Below are 14,213 nucleotides of genomic sequence, written 5' to 3'. Positions count from 1 at the left end.
TATCTGTAGTTGTACAGATAGTTTTGGGGTTACATCCATTTGTTGAGCAACTGTTCAAAATGACAGTATTGCTGACAAAAGGGACCTATGATTGGACCTTAGACTTAACAATCACTGCATCCCCATGGTCATGTGATCAACATTTGGGCATGTGACTGGCCTGTGTTTATGACCGTTGCAGCATCCGGTGACATTTTTCAGTCATGTGAGAACTCACTCCAACTCTCCTTCCTATTTTCTCCCTCCCCAACTCTTCCCTTTGGGCTGAGATGAAGAGACCACTGTATTCTGCCTCTGTTACCTCAACACCCTGGAAATCCTTTTAGCAGAAGGTATGGAACCCACTGGCCATTCTTTGGAGAAACCAGCAGCCAGAAAAAGAGCCATTGATTCGCCAATGATGGGTAGGACGGGTCCATCATTGGGCTAAATCTGGAAATAGTACCGGCTCTGGAACCTTCCTTTTTGCAGCTCTGTAGGTGAGAAGCCTGGAGGGAAGTCTGTCCTTGCAAATTTAGGAGTAGGTGAGAGGAACGACTTCCTGCCTTGCAAGTGCTGCAGACCATGGTAGGAAAAAGGGATGTTGTAAATGGGGAAGGAGGCAGCAAGTAACGGGTACACACATCTGCTTAAAACCAGTGTGGGTATAGCCACCAGTGACCTCTTTGCCCCCAGGATCAGTGCCCACACAAGGCAATCCCAGAGGAACTGGGTGCAGTATGGGTTTTGGAAGCCAAACGTCAGTATGGCCAGCAGTAACCCTGTCCCCACTGCATGCAGGTCCTGTTTAGGTAGTGGTGGGCACAGCTTTGGATTGGGGATATCCCACAATAATATTGAAAGTTTGGGGATAGGACTTTCCTAGTGAGACCTTCTTTGTTTCCCCTGTTCTAATTTCATTTGTTGACTGTGCCAAAGATGTCTTTTGAAGAAAGAAAGAAGAAGCTATTTCTCTCTTGCTTTATTAAAATATTGGAAACTGAAGACAATCATTTCAAGTCATACTTAATAGGTAGCATTATTATTTTAAAACAATGTTTTAAAAATTAAAATATCAACATATCCCAGTGGTGGCGAACCTATGGCACGCGTGCCAGAGGCGGCACGCGGAGCCCTCTCTGTGGGCACGCGCCATCGCCCCAGCACATGTGGTCTCTAAAAGTTCGCCATCACTGACCCAAGGCCAGCCAGCCTGGAGCCACCATTGGGAAGCCCACCATCCCACCCACCAGAAACCCCATGGATCTCCCCCAACCCTGCCCGGCTCCCACAGGTGTTCCTCCCCATAAGCAACATCAAGGTGGCCATGCCCACCCCGGCCATGCCCACCCAGTCTGCGATGACTACTGCAGCCACACCCATCCAGTGGCCACGCCCATCCAGTCTGCCAAGCCCACTGTAGCTGAGCCCGCCGAGTGGGCCATACCCACCCGGCACCCGGCGATACATAAGTGGGTTTTGGGTTACAATTTGGGCACTCGGTCTCTAAAAGGTTCGCCATCACTGACATATCCTTTTTAAAATGCACTATAAAATGGAACTAAATTGTGCAGTTATCACCTGTTCAGTTACAGCTTCATGCAGTACCAGCAGTTTATGAGTTTGATCATAGAATAAATTCTAAAGTATTGTAGATAGTCATTCCAGACATTAATGTTTGTATTCAGTACTTTTAAAGCAAGAGGTTTGTATGGGAGGTATCTTCACCTTCATTTACCTTTATGTAATATTTACTGTGATTTTTATTATTGTCTGTTCACCGCCCTGAGTCCCGTAAGGGAGATAGGGCGGTATATAAATTTTAATAATAATAATAATAATAATAATAATAATTGGTAAGATTAGAGACTTGCAAAAAAGAAAGGGGCAAAAAATATAAACATCTCTGCTGATTATCTGCATGAGTATCTTTGAAGCCTTTGTTTAGAAATAAATTTTTCCCAGTGAATTTTAACTTATTCTGTAAATTATAAACCAATATCTTTCTTTTCCCTTACCCTATTTCCACCTGGTTTTTTTCCCTTGCTGCAAGAATGGACAGGATATGTGTGTCTTTCGGTATTTGCGAGAATAATTGGTAATATAAGTGATATGCAATTATTTTTTATAAATGAGATCTTAATTTAGTATTTAACAAGCTGCATAAGATTTTTATTTCTCTAATTTTGTTTTTTACCTTTCTTTGGAGGTTGTCATTTTAAATATAGATCGTTTTCCTCTGAAGTAATTTTGAGAAATGAAGCTTGTGACTATGGAAAATCATTTCCAAATTTAGCAATGAAGAGAAGGAGAAGAGACCATTGATTGTATTCTGTTGCAACAAGAATGGAACAGTTTAACATTGTTAGAAGTAGATTTGACATTTTCTGGTGTATTGTGGAGCAGCTTCAGGCATTTGAATTCTTTAGGCTCTTGGATACGTTGCGTGCCATTTCTATTATTTGAGTTATTTCTGTGGGTGAACACTGTTCATGTTTTTTTTTAACTTTGCAACAACTGATAACTGCTTTGCTTACTTTGTGTTACACAGTGAGAAGTGTTACAAGGAGCTATAACATTGATTTGACATACGAATTAGGTGCTTATCATTGCTTAATGGGTCTTAAGATACAGTTAAGATGCTCCATTTTCATAGGACTGAGGGCCTTGCTAATTTTCATATGGTTTCCTTGAGGGCTTCATTGCAAAAAGTTCAAGTCACATTTTTTTTAATGCCTAGGGAAAATTAAATGCTAATTTTAATTGTACTGATTATTTGTTAAATTGTAAACAGATAGTTTTAAATGTTCCCCATCATTTTAAAACAAATACATGAGCAAAAGATGCTGCCCACTCTTTCATGATTGATTGATTATGTGCCATCAAGTTGTTGTTGATAGTTAGCAACTATATACATAGATGTTTTCTGTGATGATCTGTCCCTAACCTTTCTTTCATGTTTTCTAATGGTGAACTCATTGCCATTAAAATTAAGTCGGTCCACTTTACTTCTGGTTGTCTTTTTCTCTTCCTATTACTTTCCCCAGCATTAAAGCCTTCACCAGAGTTAAGTCTTCACATAATGTGTCCAAAGTAGGTTCATTTGAGCTTGGTCACTTGTACCTCTAGTGAGAACAGATATCTCATATATTAGCAAGGGTGCAGGACAAAGTAAAGAGAGACATGATCCGTTGGAGAGTTGTTCATGGGCAAGAGAACCATATTCTGAAATTGTGTCAGGTTACCTGTGACTCCTTCATAAGCAGGTTGTGCACTTAATTTGGGAGATGGTTTTTTTCTTATCTTGAGTAGCGCAAGATCTACTGTGGGGACCCTAGCCCTCGATTCTTGTTCATATTTTGGAATAATATTACTTGCTTGGAGTTGGTTGTAGGCTACAGTTCAGAAAGCACTGATTTAGAAGCATACACTATAGTTCCAATTATTGATGACTTCATCTAGTCGTTGAGCTAAAATGGTCCCATATTAGAAACTGAATTATATTCATGCTCAGATTTTACCTCTTTCCTTGAAGAAAACACCCATTTCGGTTTCATTAACATATGGGTTCAGTAATAGAATTTTTTTTGCTTGAAGGAGTAGTCAGAATAAATAGTAAGAGTAAACTTACACATTTGTAGTAGAACATATCTGATTTCTTCTCAGTAATGTTGTTGTTAATTGCGAAGTTGTGTCCGACCCATTGCGACTCCATGGACAACGTTCCTCCAGGCCTTCCTGTCCTCTACCATCTTCTGGAGTCCATTTAAGCTCACGCCTACTGCTTCAGTGACTCCATCCAGCCACCTCATTCTCTGTCATCCCCTTCTTCTATGCCCTCAATCTTTCCCAGCATTAAGCTCTTCTCCAGTGAGTCCTTCCTTCTCATTAGGTGGCCAAAGTACTTGAGTTTCAACTTCAGGATCTGGCCTTCTAAAGAGCAGTCAGGGTTGATCTCCTCTAGGACTGACCGGTTTGAACACCTTGCAGTCCAAGGGACTTGCAGGAGTCTTCTCCAGCACCATAGTTCAATAATAATAATAATAATAATAATAATAATAATAATAATAATAATAATAATAATAATAATAATAATAATAATAATTTTAATTCATAGTTCTTCAGTTTTGCTGGATTTTGACTAAACTGTGTTCATGTGTCAGTACAGAAAACTAGATGCATCCAGAAAAAGGAACGTCCCGCAGTTTTAATTCTCAGTTCAGTAAAATGCCAAAAACAATGTCAGTGTGACAGGATCTACTTCTTGTTAAGTAGAAAGGTCCCTGGTTTTCAATGGTTTGTTTTCTCTTCATGCTACTCTGGGTAGACTTGCAGAACCTCATGTGTCCTTTGTCAGTATATAAAGAAAATATTATCATAAGCTTCCGCTAAATGTTGAAGACAGTGCACGATTTATCCTTCCTCACAGCTTCTTTGATTCAGTCTCTTTTCAAAATACCCTAATTCCAGTTCCATTCAAAGACTATATTACAAAGCCCTTTTTTTGGTTTTCCACTTATTTGCATTGATCGGTTCAAACAGCAGAATAGTAGCTTGCAAAGTATTTGTGGAAATATATGTTTCAGGTATACAGTTGAGAGAAATGCCTAATCTGTTTTATGTTTTGTTTTTAAATTGGAAGATATTGGCGATACTCAAATGGATGTTAGCTGGTGTGCATAATACCGTAGGATGTGTGCTGTGTCTTTTCATGGGGACTAAAAGTACACTTGGAAAGAGATAAACGGCTAATGGCTTCTGACTCAATGGTCCCAGAGCAAGGAAAACATGTGGTGACGGGAAAAAGACATCAAAAGCATGAAAGGTCACCTTTGAACAGTGACGGGGAAGAAGACACATTTATATTTGAAGCCAACGAAGCTTGGAAGGATTTTCACAGCTCTCTTCTCCATTTCTATGAAGCTGGGGAGCTTTGTGATGTGACGCTGAAGGTAGCGATTCATATCTTCTATATAACTTTTGAATTTCTGTATGGAATTTCCCATGTAATTTGTCAAGTACTAGAAGATGTATTTGCTTTTCATCGCTTATATTTTTCTACTGACTGACTGGGAATGAATTTCAAGCGGTTACATCACTTTTTTATACATAAAAGTTGCTAGAAATCTTGTAGATATAATAGAACAGTTGGTGCTTGTTGGAATCCTGCAATGGTGCTGTGTTAATGAGGGATCTGAACATAAATGAAAAAAAAGTCACCGTCTAATTTAAAGATGTACAACTCTTAAAAATACAGTACCTAGATGAGTCCATTTAACTGGCATGAAATGTACCATTGAATGAACTTGTAGGATAAAAACCTAAAGTGCACTGAGAATTTTTGCACAAATAAGAGATTCCTTCATAAACATGCACTCTTCCCCCATGTTAAGAGAGTGTGGGTCTTACTTGAAACTAGCTACAATGAGATACAGTGTGTTGTAGAAATAGTTATGAAGAGTTTGTAGCTGAATAAACAGTTTTGGCTCAGTTAGCTATCTGAGTTAGCTAATCAAGAAGAGAAGAAACCTAGAACTAAGGAGAAACCTCCTGACAGAACAATTAACCAGTGGAACAACCTGCCTCCAGAAGCGGTGAATGCTCCAACACTGGAAGTTTTTAAGAAGAGACTGGACAGCCATTTGTCCGAAATGGTATAGGGTTTCCTGCCTGAGCAGGGGGTTGGACTAAATGACCTCCAAGGTCCCTTCCAACTTTTATTTTTATTATTATTATTATTATTATTATTATTATTATTATTATTATTATTATTATTATTATTATTATTATTATTATTATTATTATTTAATGAAAAGGGCAGCTGATTCAGAAACTGAATAAATTTGCTAATCGTTAATTGTAAAATAGAAATTAATACTTCAACCATCTTCAGGTAGGAAGAAAAAAGGGCAAACCGGAAAAACTGGCATCAGATAAGTAACACTTTCTAACGGTAGAAGCAAAATGAAAATATTTGCAAGAACTTTCCATTTGCTGAAATACTAATAAAGCGTATTATCAGACATTCTATTTAATTTGTGGACTTTGTGAGTCCCTTTAAATAATGAGCCAAAGTAGCTTAACTAAATGATGGCAGGCACCTGAATTCCAACTCCAATACTTATTTTGTCATCTTGCTTTGTTTTTGTAAATTCACTTTTGAAATTTGGGGTTTGAGCAGCTACCCTGGTGTTACTGGAATGTTCTGGGCTTGAAAACATGTTTTCAACCTAGGATCCGTTCTTGTGTGGTCAGAACAATATCAGTACAATGTATGTTTAAAAACCCTCTTCAGTGTTCAAGACCAGTAATTTATTTAGCAGTGGTTCTCTTTTTGCTGTAGGCCAGGGATAGGCAACCTTGGCTCTTTTATGACTCGTGGACTTCAACTCCCAGAATTCCTGAGCCAGCCATGCTGAGGGGAAAGGGAGAGGTTTCCAAGCTGAGCCATGCTGGCTCAGGAATTCTGGGAGTTGAAGTCCACGAGTCATAAAAGAGCCAAGGTTGCCTACCCCTGCTGTAGGCCAAAGTGAGCTACTATTAATATCCTTACGTGTTTTCCTTACAGGTGGGTTCAAAGTTGATTACCTGTCACAAGCTTGTCCTGGCTTGCGTTATACCTTACTTCAGAGCCATGTTTCTCTCTGAAATGGCAGAAGCTAAACAATCATTGATTGAAATCAAAGATTTTGACGGCGATGCCATTGAAGACTTGATCAAGTTTGTGTATTCATCCCGACTAATGCTGACAGTTGACAATGTCCAGCCTCTCTTATACGCTGCCTGCATTCTCCAAGTGGAGATAGTGGCCAAAGCTTGCTGTGAGTACATGAAGCTGCATTTTCATCCTTCAAATTGCCTGGCAGTGAGGGCCTTTGCAGAGAGTCACAACCGTGTCGACTTGATGGACATGGCTGACCACTATGCCTGTGAACATTTTGTTGAAGTGGTGGAATGTGAAGACTTTGTGAGTGTATCACCTCAGCACCTTCATAAACTGTTGTCTTCAAGTGACCTGAGCATTGAAAATGAAAAGCAAGTTTATTGTGCTGCCATTAAATGGCTTTTGGCCAATCCCCAGCACCATGCTTTATGGTTAGATGAAATAGTTGCTCAGGTAAGAACCAGATGAGAGTAGGATAAAAGTCTTAATACAATTTACCTACATTGTTTCTCTGATTGTATTTTTTCATTTGTGATGGTACTTTCAAACAGTCGTATTTTTCTTTATGCAGCGTTAGTTATATACGTATAAATGGCACAGGTGGTTCTCTAACTTCTGCCAAACAGGTACCCTTTGGTTTTGTTAGATTCAACTTCTTGTGTCCATTTAGACTTGGAGACAGTATGGAAATAGATTCCATTAATCTAGCTTACACTATATGTCCTGGTGCTCTTCGCCCAGTTACTGATTAGATCAACCTAGGTCTCCAGGTTGAAAATTAGCAGCCACTGTTGTTATAGCTTTTTGTTCAATATTGACAGTCCTGCACTATATAATTATGTAAATGAGAACTTGCAGCAACGAGGTAGGATGACCAAAGAATGCCTAATAGGGGAATTGGAAGTAAATTCATTGTCATTTGTCCTCAAGGATATTCCCTCTCCATTTAGTGCTACTAAGATGAGACAATGTCTGTAGTTTATCTTGAATAAATGACAGTACTTGGTAAGCTCATTAATGGAGATAATCTTTGCCACATGATTTTAAGATACCGTAGTAGGATTTCTATCTGCAGGCCTTTGACTATTTAGCTGAGAAGATCTTCAGCTCTTTCAGGACGTCTTCAATGAACAGGCCATTAAGAATTGGTTTGGGTAGCATCTCTAGTGGTTCAGAGTGCTTGGTGTTATTCTTTCCAATCTGAACTTGCATTGCAATTTTGTCCTAATGAAACATGCATATTGCACCTTTGCACTGGTTAAATAAAATTAAAAACTAGTTTAACCAACCAGGCTTGTTGATAAATACATGTTTATTCTTCAAATTCATTGCTGACATTAAGTCGGTTATCTGGTAAGAGTAGGCAAAATTCTCACAGCCTTGGATATAATGCAGCAGTAAGAATGAAAATGCTCTGTAGCACGGCATTCTCTCATTTGTCAAAGTGATATGGGAAGATGTTAATTTAGGTCTTGATGCTGTTCCATTCATCATTTATGTTTGTTCCCCTAGGTACGCCTGCCTCTATTACCTGTTTGTTTCCTTATGGGAGTTGTGGCAAAAGAAAAAATAGTCAAGCAGAACTTAAAATGCAGAGATTTGTTAGATGAAGCAAGAAACTACCATCTTCATTTAAGCAGTCATACGGTACCAGATTTTGAATATTCTATTCGGACAACGCCAAGGAAACACACAGCAGGTATCTTATTTTTTCCTGATGCACCAGTGGTATAAATTCTGTAAAATCACGTTAATGAGTTCAGTGTGCTTTATTTGATACCCACTGAATTTTATTTATTAGTTTAAATCTTATCAAATAAGGTGCTCTCCATTTCGTTTTTCCTATTAGGTGTCCTTTTCTGTGTTGGGGGACGTGGTGGATCAGGCGACCCATTTCGCAGTATTGAATGCTACTCAATAAATAAAAATAGCTGGTTTTTTGGTCCTGAAATGAACAGTAGAAGGAGGCATGTAGGAGTAATCTCTGTGGGAGGTTCGTAAAAAGAAAATTCTATTGTCAGATAATTCTGCATTTCATTGTAGCTTTATGATTCAGCCATTCTGTCAACCCTATAATCACTATATTTTCCGAGGAAGAAGAAAACTCTGAATTTAAGATGATTATCACAAAAGCAAAGCAAAAAAAGTAGTTAGGGGGGAAAAATAGGACTAATATGTGTAGTGAACAAATTCCCCACTTTTTCAACTTATTGTAGGAAATTCTCCTTAATTGTTTATGAGACACATTGGTTTGTGCATCACAGTTACATCTTTATATATCTGCCATAAACCACAATCCAAAAACAGCACCAGAGCAACAGTGAATTACTAATAAATATAACATACTTCTCCATTAATAAAATTTACGCTATATCCGTATGTACCAACCTCCCTCTCTCGAACACAAAATTATATATTTGTGTTTTATTTATTTATTATTTATTTATTGTTCGAATTTATATCCCGCCCTTCTCCTTGCGGACTCAGGGCGGCTGACAATCAATTAAAAACACCAATAACATCACAAAATTTAAAATTAATTAAAATGAAATATTTAACTTGTCTAATTTAAAATATAATTAAAAACCCCTCTAAAAACCCCTCTTAAAAATTACCCTAGGCCAGTCCCGCTTGTTGGAATAGCCATGTCTTGAGGGCGCGGCGGAAGGAAGGGAGATCAGGGATCACCCTGATCTCTGGGGGCAGCTCATTCCAGAGGGTGGGAGCTCCAGCTCATTCCAGAGGGTGGGAGCTTTTACATGTATGTATGTCTACAGCAGTGCTTAAAAGTTTGTGAATCCTTTTGAATTTTTAATATTTCTGCATAAATACACTAGGACCTCCACACGTCCTAAAATTTAGCTAAAAGAATCCAATCAAACAAAAGAATCAATACTTGTTTATTTACTATTCATTTATACTGAGCAGCAATTTCGCCTGGACCAAGTATGGGTTCTGCTAAATCCTAGCCTTGTATTTTCATATTCTCTTCTTGGCAGAGCTCAGGTTTTCCTTCCTTGTGTTTTGGGTATCTCTTTTCCCATCTCTAAATATCTGCTTGCCAGTAATGGGCTATTAAACAATTTTTTGCTTAATAATGCTTTTTCATTAAAAGAAAATACCCAAGAGAACTCACAAAGATACTGGAAATTGCTAAAGAGGTTTCAGTTGTAACACGATACTACTGAAAAACAACAAATACAAAATGTCAGAATTAAAAAAAAATCTTAGGTCAAATGTATGCCTGAACAAAGAAGTCTTCATCTGCTGAGAAATGATCATCAGTAAAGTCAAAGTTCTGGACAGAGTGATGTGATGTCCTCCCAGCCAATCCTTTCTCAGATGCTAGCTTGTTCCAAGAATCGTAATGATATCCTATAGATTAAATGCTTGAATAGAAAAGTAAAATTTGCTAATTTTTACGTTTGTAGCCATTTAATTCAGCAAGTCACACAGGAAGAAAGAGTTCCTTCTGGGGGGAAAAATATATTTCAGTTAATTTGTCAAAACATTTCTTAACTACGTTGGGGCAGATTGTACCAATTTCAACTCCTGTAATGTTAACAATAAATAACAATAAAATAAGATGATTGGCTACTCTTCTTCTTAAGAAATATATTGTCTGAACATTTCAGGTAAAGTTTATGCTGTGGGTGGGCATGATGGAAACGAACACCTAGGCAGCATGGAAGTGTTTGATCCTCTCACAAATAAATGGATGATGAAAGCATCAATGAATACCAAAAGGTAGGTAGACTCCGCTTATGTATACTCACTGAGAGAAATCAAAAGGATACGGGCTTGTAGTCCTTTCCTGTAATAGCCTTCACAGTATGGAAATTTTTGCCTCGGCACCGGAGGTATACCTAGCATTCTCCCTGATGGTTTTCCATGAGGCAGTTAAGATACATCTTTTTGAATGATGGGTAAAGTCAAGAGATGGGTTTGCAGTAGTCTAGCGGTTCCTTTTGACGACTTACATATTTTCTTTTTCTTTTTGGTAAACTATTTGTAATAAATAAAATTGGGGCTTTATTACATTTACATTACATGTTGACTTTTGTTACCCAAGTGAATTAAAGATAAAACTACATGTGCTTTAGAACACGTGTTGCTTTATTTTAAAATACAACTGGATAAGCGACTGTATGCTTTTTGTTAGGAGAGGAATTGCTCTTGCCTCCCTTGGAGGCCCCATTTATGCCATTGGAGGCTTGGACGATAACACTTGCTTCAGCGAGGTGGAAAGATACGACATGGAGTCCGACCAGTGGAGCGGAGTTGCATCTATGAACACCCCTCGGGGAGGGGTTGGCTCTGTAGCAATTCTGGTAAGCAAGTTGAAGTGAACAGCAAACATTGCCTGCTGGAGCAGAAACAATAGGATAACATGGAGTACTTCAACTATAACAGGGGTAGGCAACCTTGGCTCTTTTATGACTCGTGGACTTCAACTCCCAGAATTCCTGAGCCAGCATGGCTTGGCATGGAAGCCTTTCCCTTTCTCCTCAGCATGGCTAGCTCAGGAATTCTGGGAGTTGAAGTCCACGAGTCATAAAAGAGCCAAGGTTGCCTACCCCTGAACTATAACTATATTCAGTTAAGGGCCTAGTTTCCAATAGTAAATAAGGCATGGAATGGAACAGACGAGAGGAATAGAGCAATATGATGGTTTAAACATCTGAGACAGTTCAATATTTTTCAGAATTTTGCATTTTCAGTTTATTCAGTTGGATTACAGTGACTCTTGTTTCATTTTTACAATTCAAGTTAATTTGAGATAATTAAACTTAGGCTGACAAAGGTAAATTAGAAAATGTGATTTAAGATAAAGTATGTGTTTAATGTGTTACATGCATGGTATATAAGAATTTATAGAATCTTATTCTATTTCTCATTTTAGAATAATGTATATGCTGTTGGTGGGAATGATGGTGTGGCTTCTCTCTCTAGTGTGGAGAAATATGATCCTTACCTTGATAAATGGATAGAAGTGAAGGAAATGGGTCAGCGGAGAGCTGGCAATGGGGTTAGTGAACTTCATGGCTGTTTATATGTGGTAGGTGAGTAATGTTCAGCCCTTTCTCCCTTTTGATCCCCTATATTCTGATAGCTTTGCTTGAACTTCAATTGTAAAAGCAGATTGTGGTGAAGAGAAGACATCAGTCTTCTGTAAGTAAACCATTACAGCCAATATGTACAGGGCTACCACAAAGAAGAGGGGGTCAACCTAATCGCCAAAGCATCTGAAGGCAGAACAAGAAGCAGTAGCTGGAAACTAATCAAGAAGAGAACCAATCTAGAAATGAGGAGAAATTTCCTGACAATTAGAACAGTTAACCAGTGGAACAGCTTGCCTTCAGAAGTGGTGTTCCATCACTGGAGGTTTTTAAGAAGAAATTGGAGAACCACTTGCCTGAAGTGGTATAGGGTCTCCTGCTTGAGCAAGGGGTTGGACTAGAAGACCTCCAAGGTCCCTTTCAACTCTTTTATTCTAAGTATGAGTGTCTGTGAATTCTGACTGCTGAGCATAAAGGCTGCCCTTCTGATGAAGGAGCAGGTGTGGGGGCTGGACAAGTAGTTAGACCTGGCATGTTGAGTTACTCTGAGGACTTAGTTTGACCAGTTAGACTACAAGAGTATGTTTTGGTTTTCAAACCCAATTTCTGAATGCTCAAGGGAGTGAGGAGAAGAATCTCCAGCAGATTACTTCTCCTTTAGAGAGTTTAGTGCAGGGGTCTCCAACCTTGGCAACTTTAAGACTTGTGGACTTTAATTCTCAGAATTCTGGGAGTTGAAATCCACAAATCTTAAAGTTGCCAAGATTGAGGACTCCTGGTTTAGTGTTTGCTGGTCAGAAGCTGGTTAATTGCTAGTCACCTCTCTGTCTTACAAGGATTTCTCCCACATGCATGTAACATATCTGGTAATGTTAGTTTGTAAATATTAGGCTAAAGTAATAGCTTCTTTTGGAGTGGAAATAGTTGGGATGGGCAGTCCATCTTTTGCAATAAACCTGTCATTGCTTGTGTGAAGAATTCTCTTAGCAAGTATGTTGCGTTTGTATGATGTTTGAATAACAGAATATATGGTATGCGTCCTACATTGTTGGTCTATAAAACTATTAACTACAAAGAATCATATCCCTGTCTATATGTTTTTGTGCAGGTGGTTTTGACGACAACTCTCCACTTAGCTCGGTTGAGAGATTTGACCCTCGCACGAATAAGTGGGAATATGTAGCAGAACTAACAACTCCTAGGGGTGGAGTTGGCATAGCAACATTAATGGGCAAAATTTTTGCTGTTGGAGGACATAATGGGAATGCTTATCTGAATACAGTGGAAACCTTTGATCCAGTAGCAAATAGGTAATTTGAAGCCATCTGCGTACTCAAAGCGTTTGAAAGTAAAGCTTAAGCACATACAGAACCACATATATTGCAAACAATGCAGCCACTTTAACAATTTGTAAGGAAGGCACTCAGTACTCTTACATCCAAGGTCTCGTTGGATGATTTTTCACAGCCTTTTGGCTTGTTCGTTGCTTAATTGGCTGATTAAAAGTAGGAAGACTTTGGTATAGTTTTAATATATAATTTTCATGTTTTTGCACTACTTATCAAGCAGGTTTTTTTGACTCATAAATCTGTACATTATGTGGTTAGAATCAGTGTTCTTGAGTGTGGAGTAGCTTGGGATATTGATTTTTAAGCAAACACTTGTCTTGTAGAGAGGCAACATTAAGGTGTGGATTGGCATTATGCCTTTTCTACAGCATTGTTTGTAGCTTAAAAGCTGCACAGTTTACTGTTAGTAAATTTGCTTTCAAGAGTTTATAAATTAGGGGAAAATGAACAAAGGTTTCAAATTTGGTGCTTTTGTCTGTATTTGAATCTGTCTGTTTTCAGTGGTTGATTTTTTAAAAACATTTAGTTCATCCGTTGTGTCATGTCACAATGTGATTTTTGGTTCTTATTTTGGTTTAGTTTGCTATGTTAATTCAGCCCTTGTGATTCAAACCATAGTTTATGAGTGCGGGTGTGGAGCCCATCCAGTGACTGAAGTCATATGTTGTCATGAATCATGACTTATTTAATTGTAGTTTGTTGGATGCATCTCTGTTAAGTATATTTCAATAAGCTAAGCCAGGGGTAGGCAACCTTGGTTCTTTTATGACTCGTGGATTTCAACTCCCAGAATTCCTGAGCCAGTGGCTCAGGAATTCTGGGAGTTGAAGTCCACGAGTCATAAAAAAGCCAAGGTTGCCTACCCCTGAGCTAAGCTATAATGTATGAACCACGGTTTCACAATGTTTCACATTTTGCTGAAGTGGCTTACGAGAGTTTGTGTGATCCCAATCTCTGTTTAAAAGGACCTTTACTGTTCAGCAAACTTTTCTTCATGTGTTTAGTTTCAACTTAAGTATTTAAATAGACACAAAAATTAAAGTATTTTGAAATTGAATTGGTAACATGAGACTGAGATGTATCTAACCTGCAACCTAACTTTTTTCACATTAAGATTAGGAAAAAGCAAACCAACTTGACTTGCATTTCTCCCCCCCCCCC

At 38.5% G+C, this 14,213-nt stretch overlaps 1 protein-coding gene across 1 annotated transcript in view; it reads left to right on the top strand.

The window, feature by feature from the left end:
* Positions 1-4,631: 4,631 nt before the first annotated feature.
* KLHL8 (kelch like family member 8) overlaps positions 4,632-14,213 on the top strand; it is a 10,291-nt gene continuing 709 nt past the window's right edge. Inside the window, exons 1-8 of the mRNA XM_015822751.1 lie at positions 4,632-4,931; positions 6,548-7,096; positions 8,156-8,342; positions 8,493-8,636; positions 10,279-10,390; positions 10,806-10,974; positions 11,547-11,706; positions 12,812-13,013. Coding sequence (XP_015678237.1) covers positions 4,731-4,931; positions 6,548-7,096; positions 8,156-8,342; positions 8,493-8,636; positions 10,279-10,390; positions 10,806-10,974; positions 11,547-11,706; positions 12,812-13,013 — 1,724 coding nt within the window. The 5' untranslated portion in view covers positions 4,632-4,730. The remainder of the gene's footprint in view (positions 4,932-6,547; positions 7,097-8,155; positions 8,343-8,492; positions 8,637-10,278; positions 10,391-10,805; positions 10,975-11,546; positions 11,707-12,811; positions 13,014-14,213) is intronic.

Source organism: Protobothrops mucrosquamatus, unplaced genomic scaffold (assembly GCF_001527695.2).
Source record: "Protobothrops mucrosquamatus isolate PMUCROS unplaced genomic scaffold, P.Mucros_1.0 scaffold1667, whole genome shotgun sequence".
NCBI lineage: Eukaryota > Metazoa > Chordata > Lepidosauria > Squamata > Viperidae > Protobothrops > Protobothrops mucrosquamatus.
The sequence above is the reverse complement of the archived record's forward strand: the minus strand, read 5'-3'. Positions and strand labels throughout refer to the sequence as shown.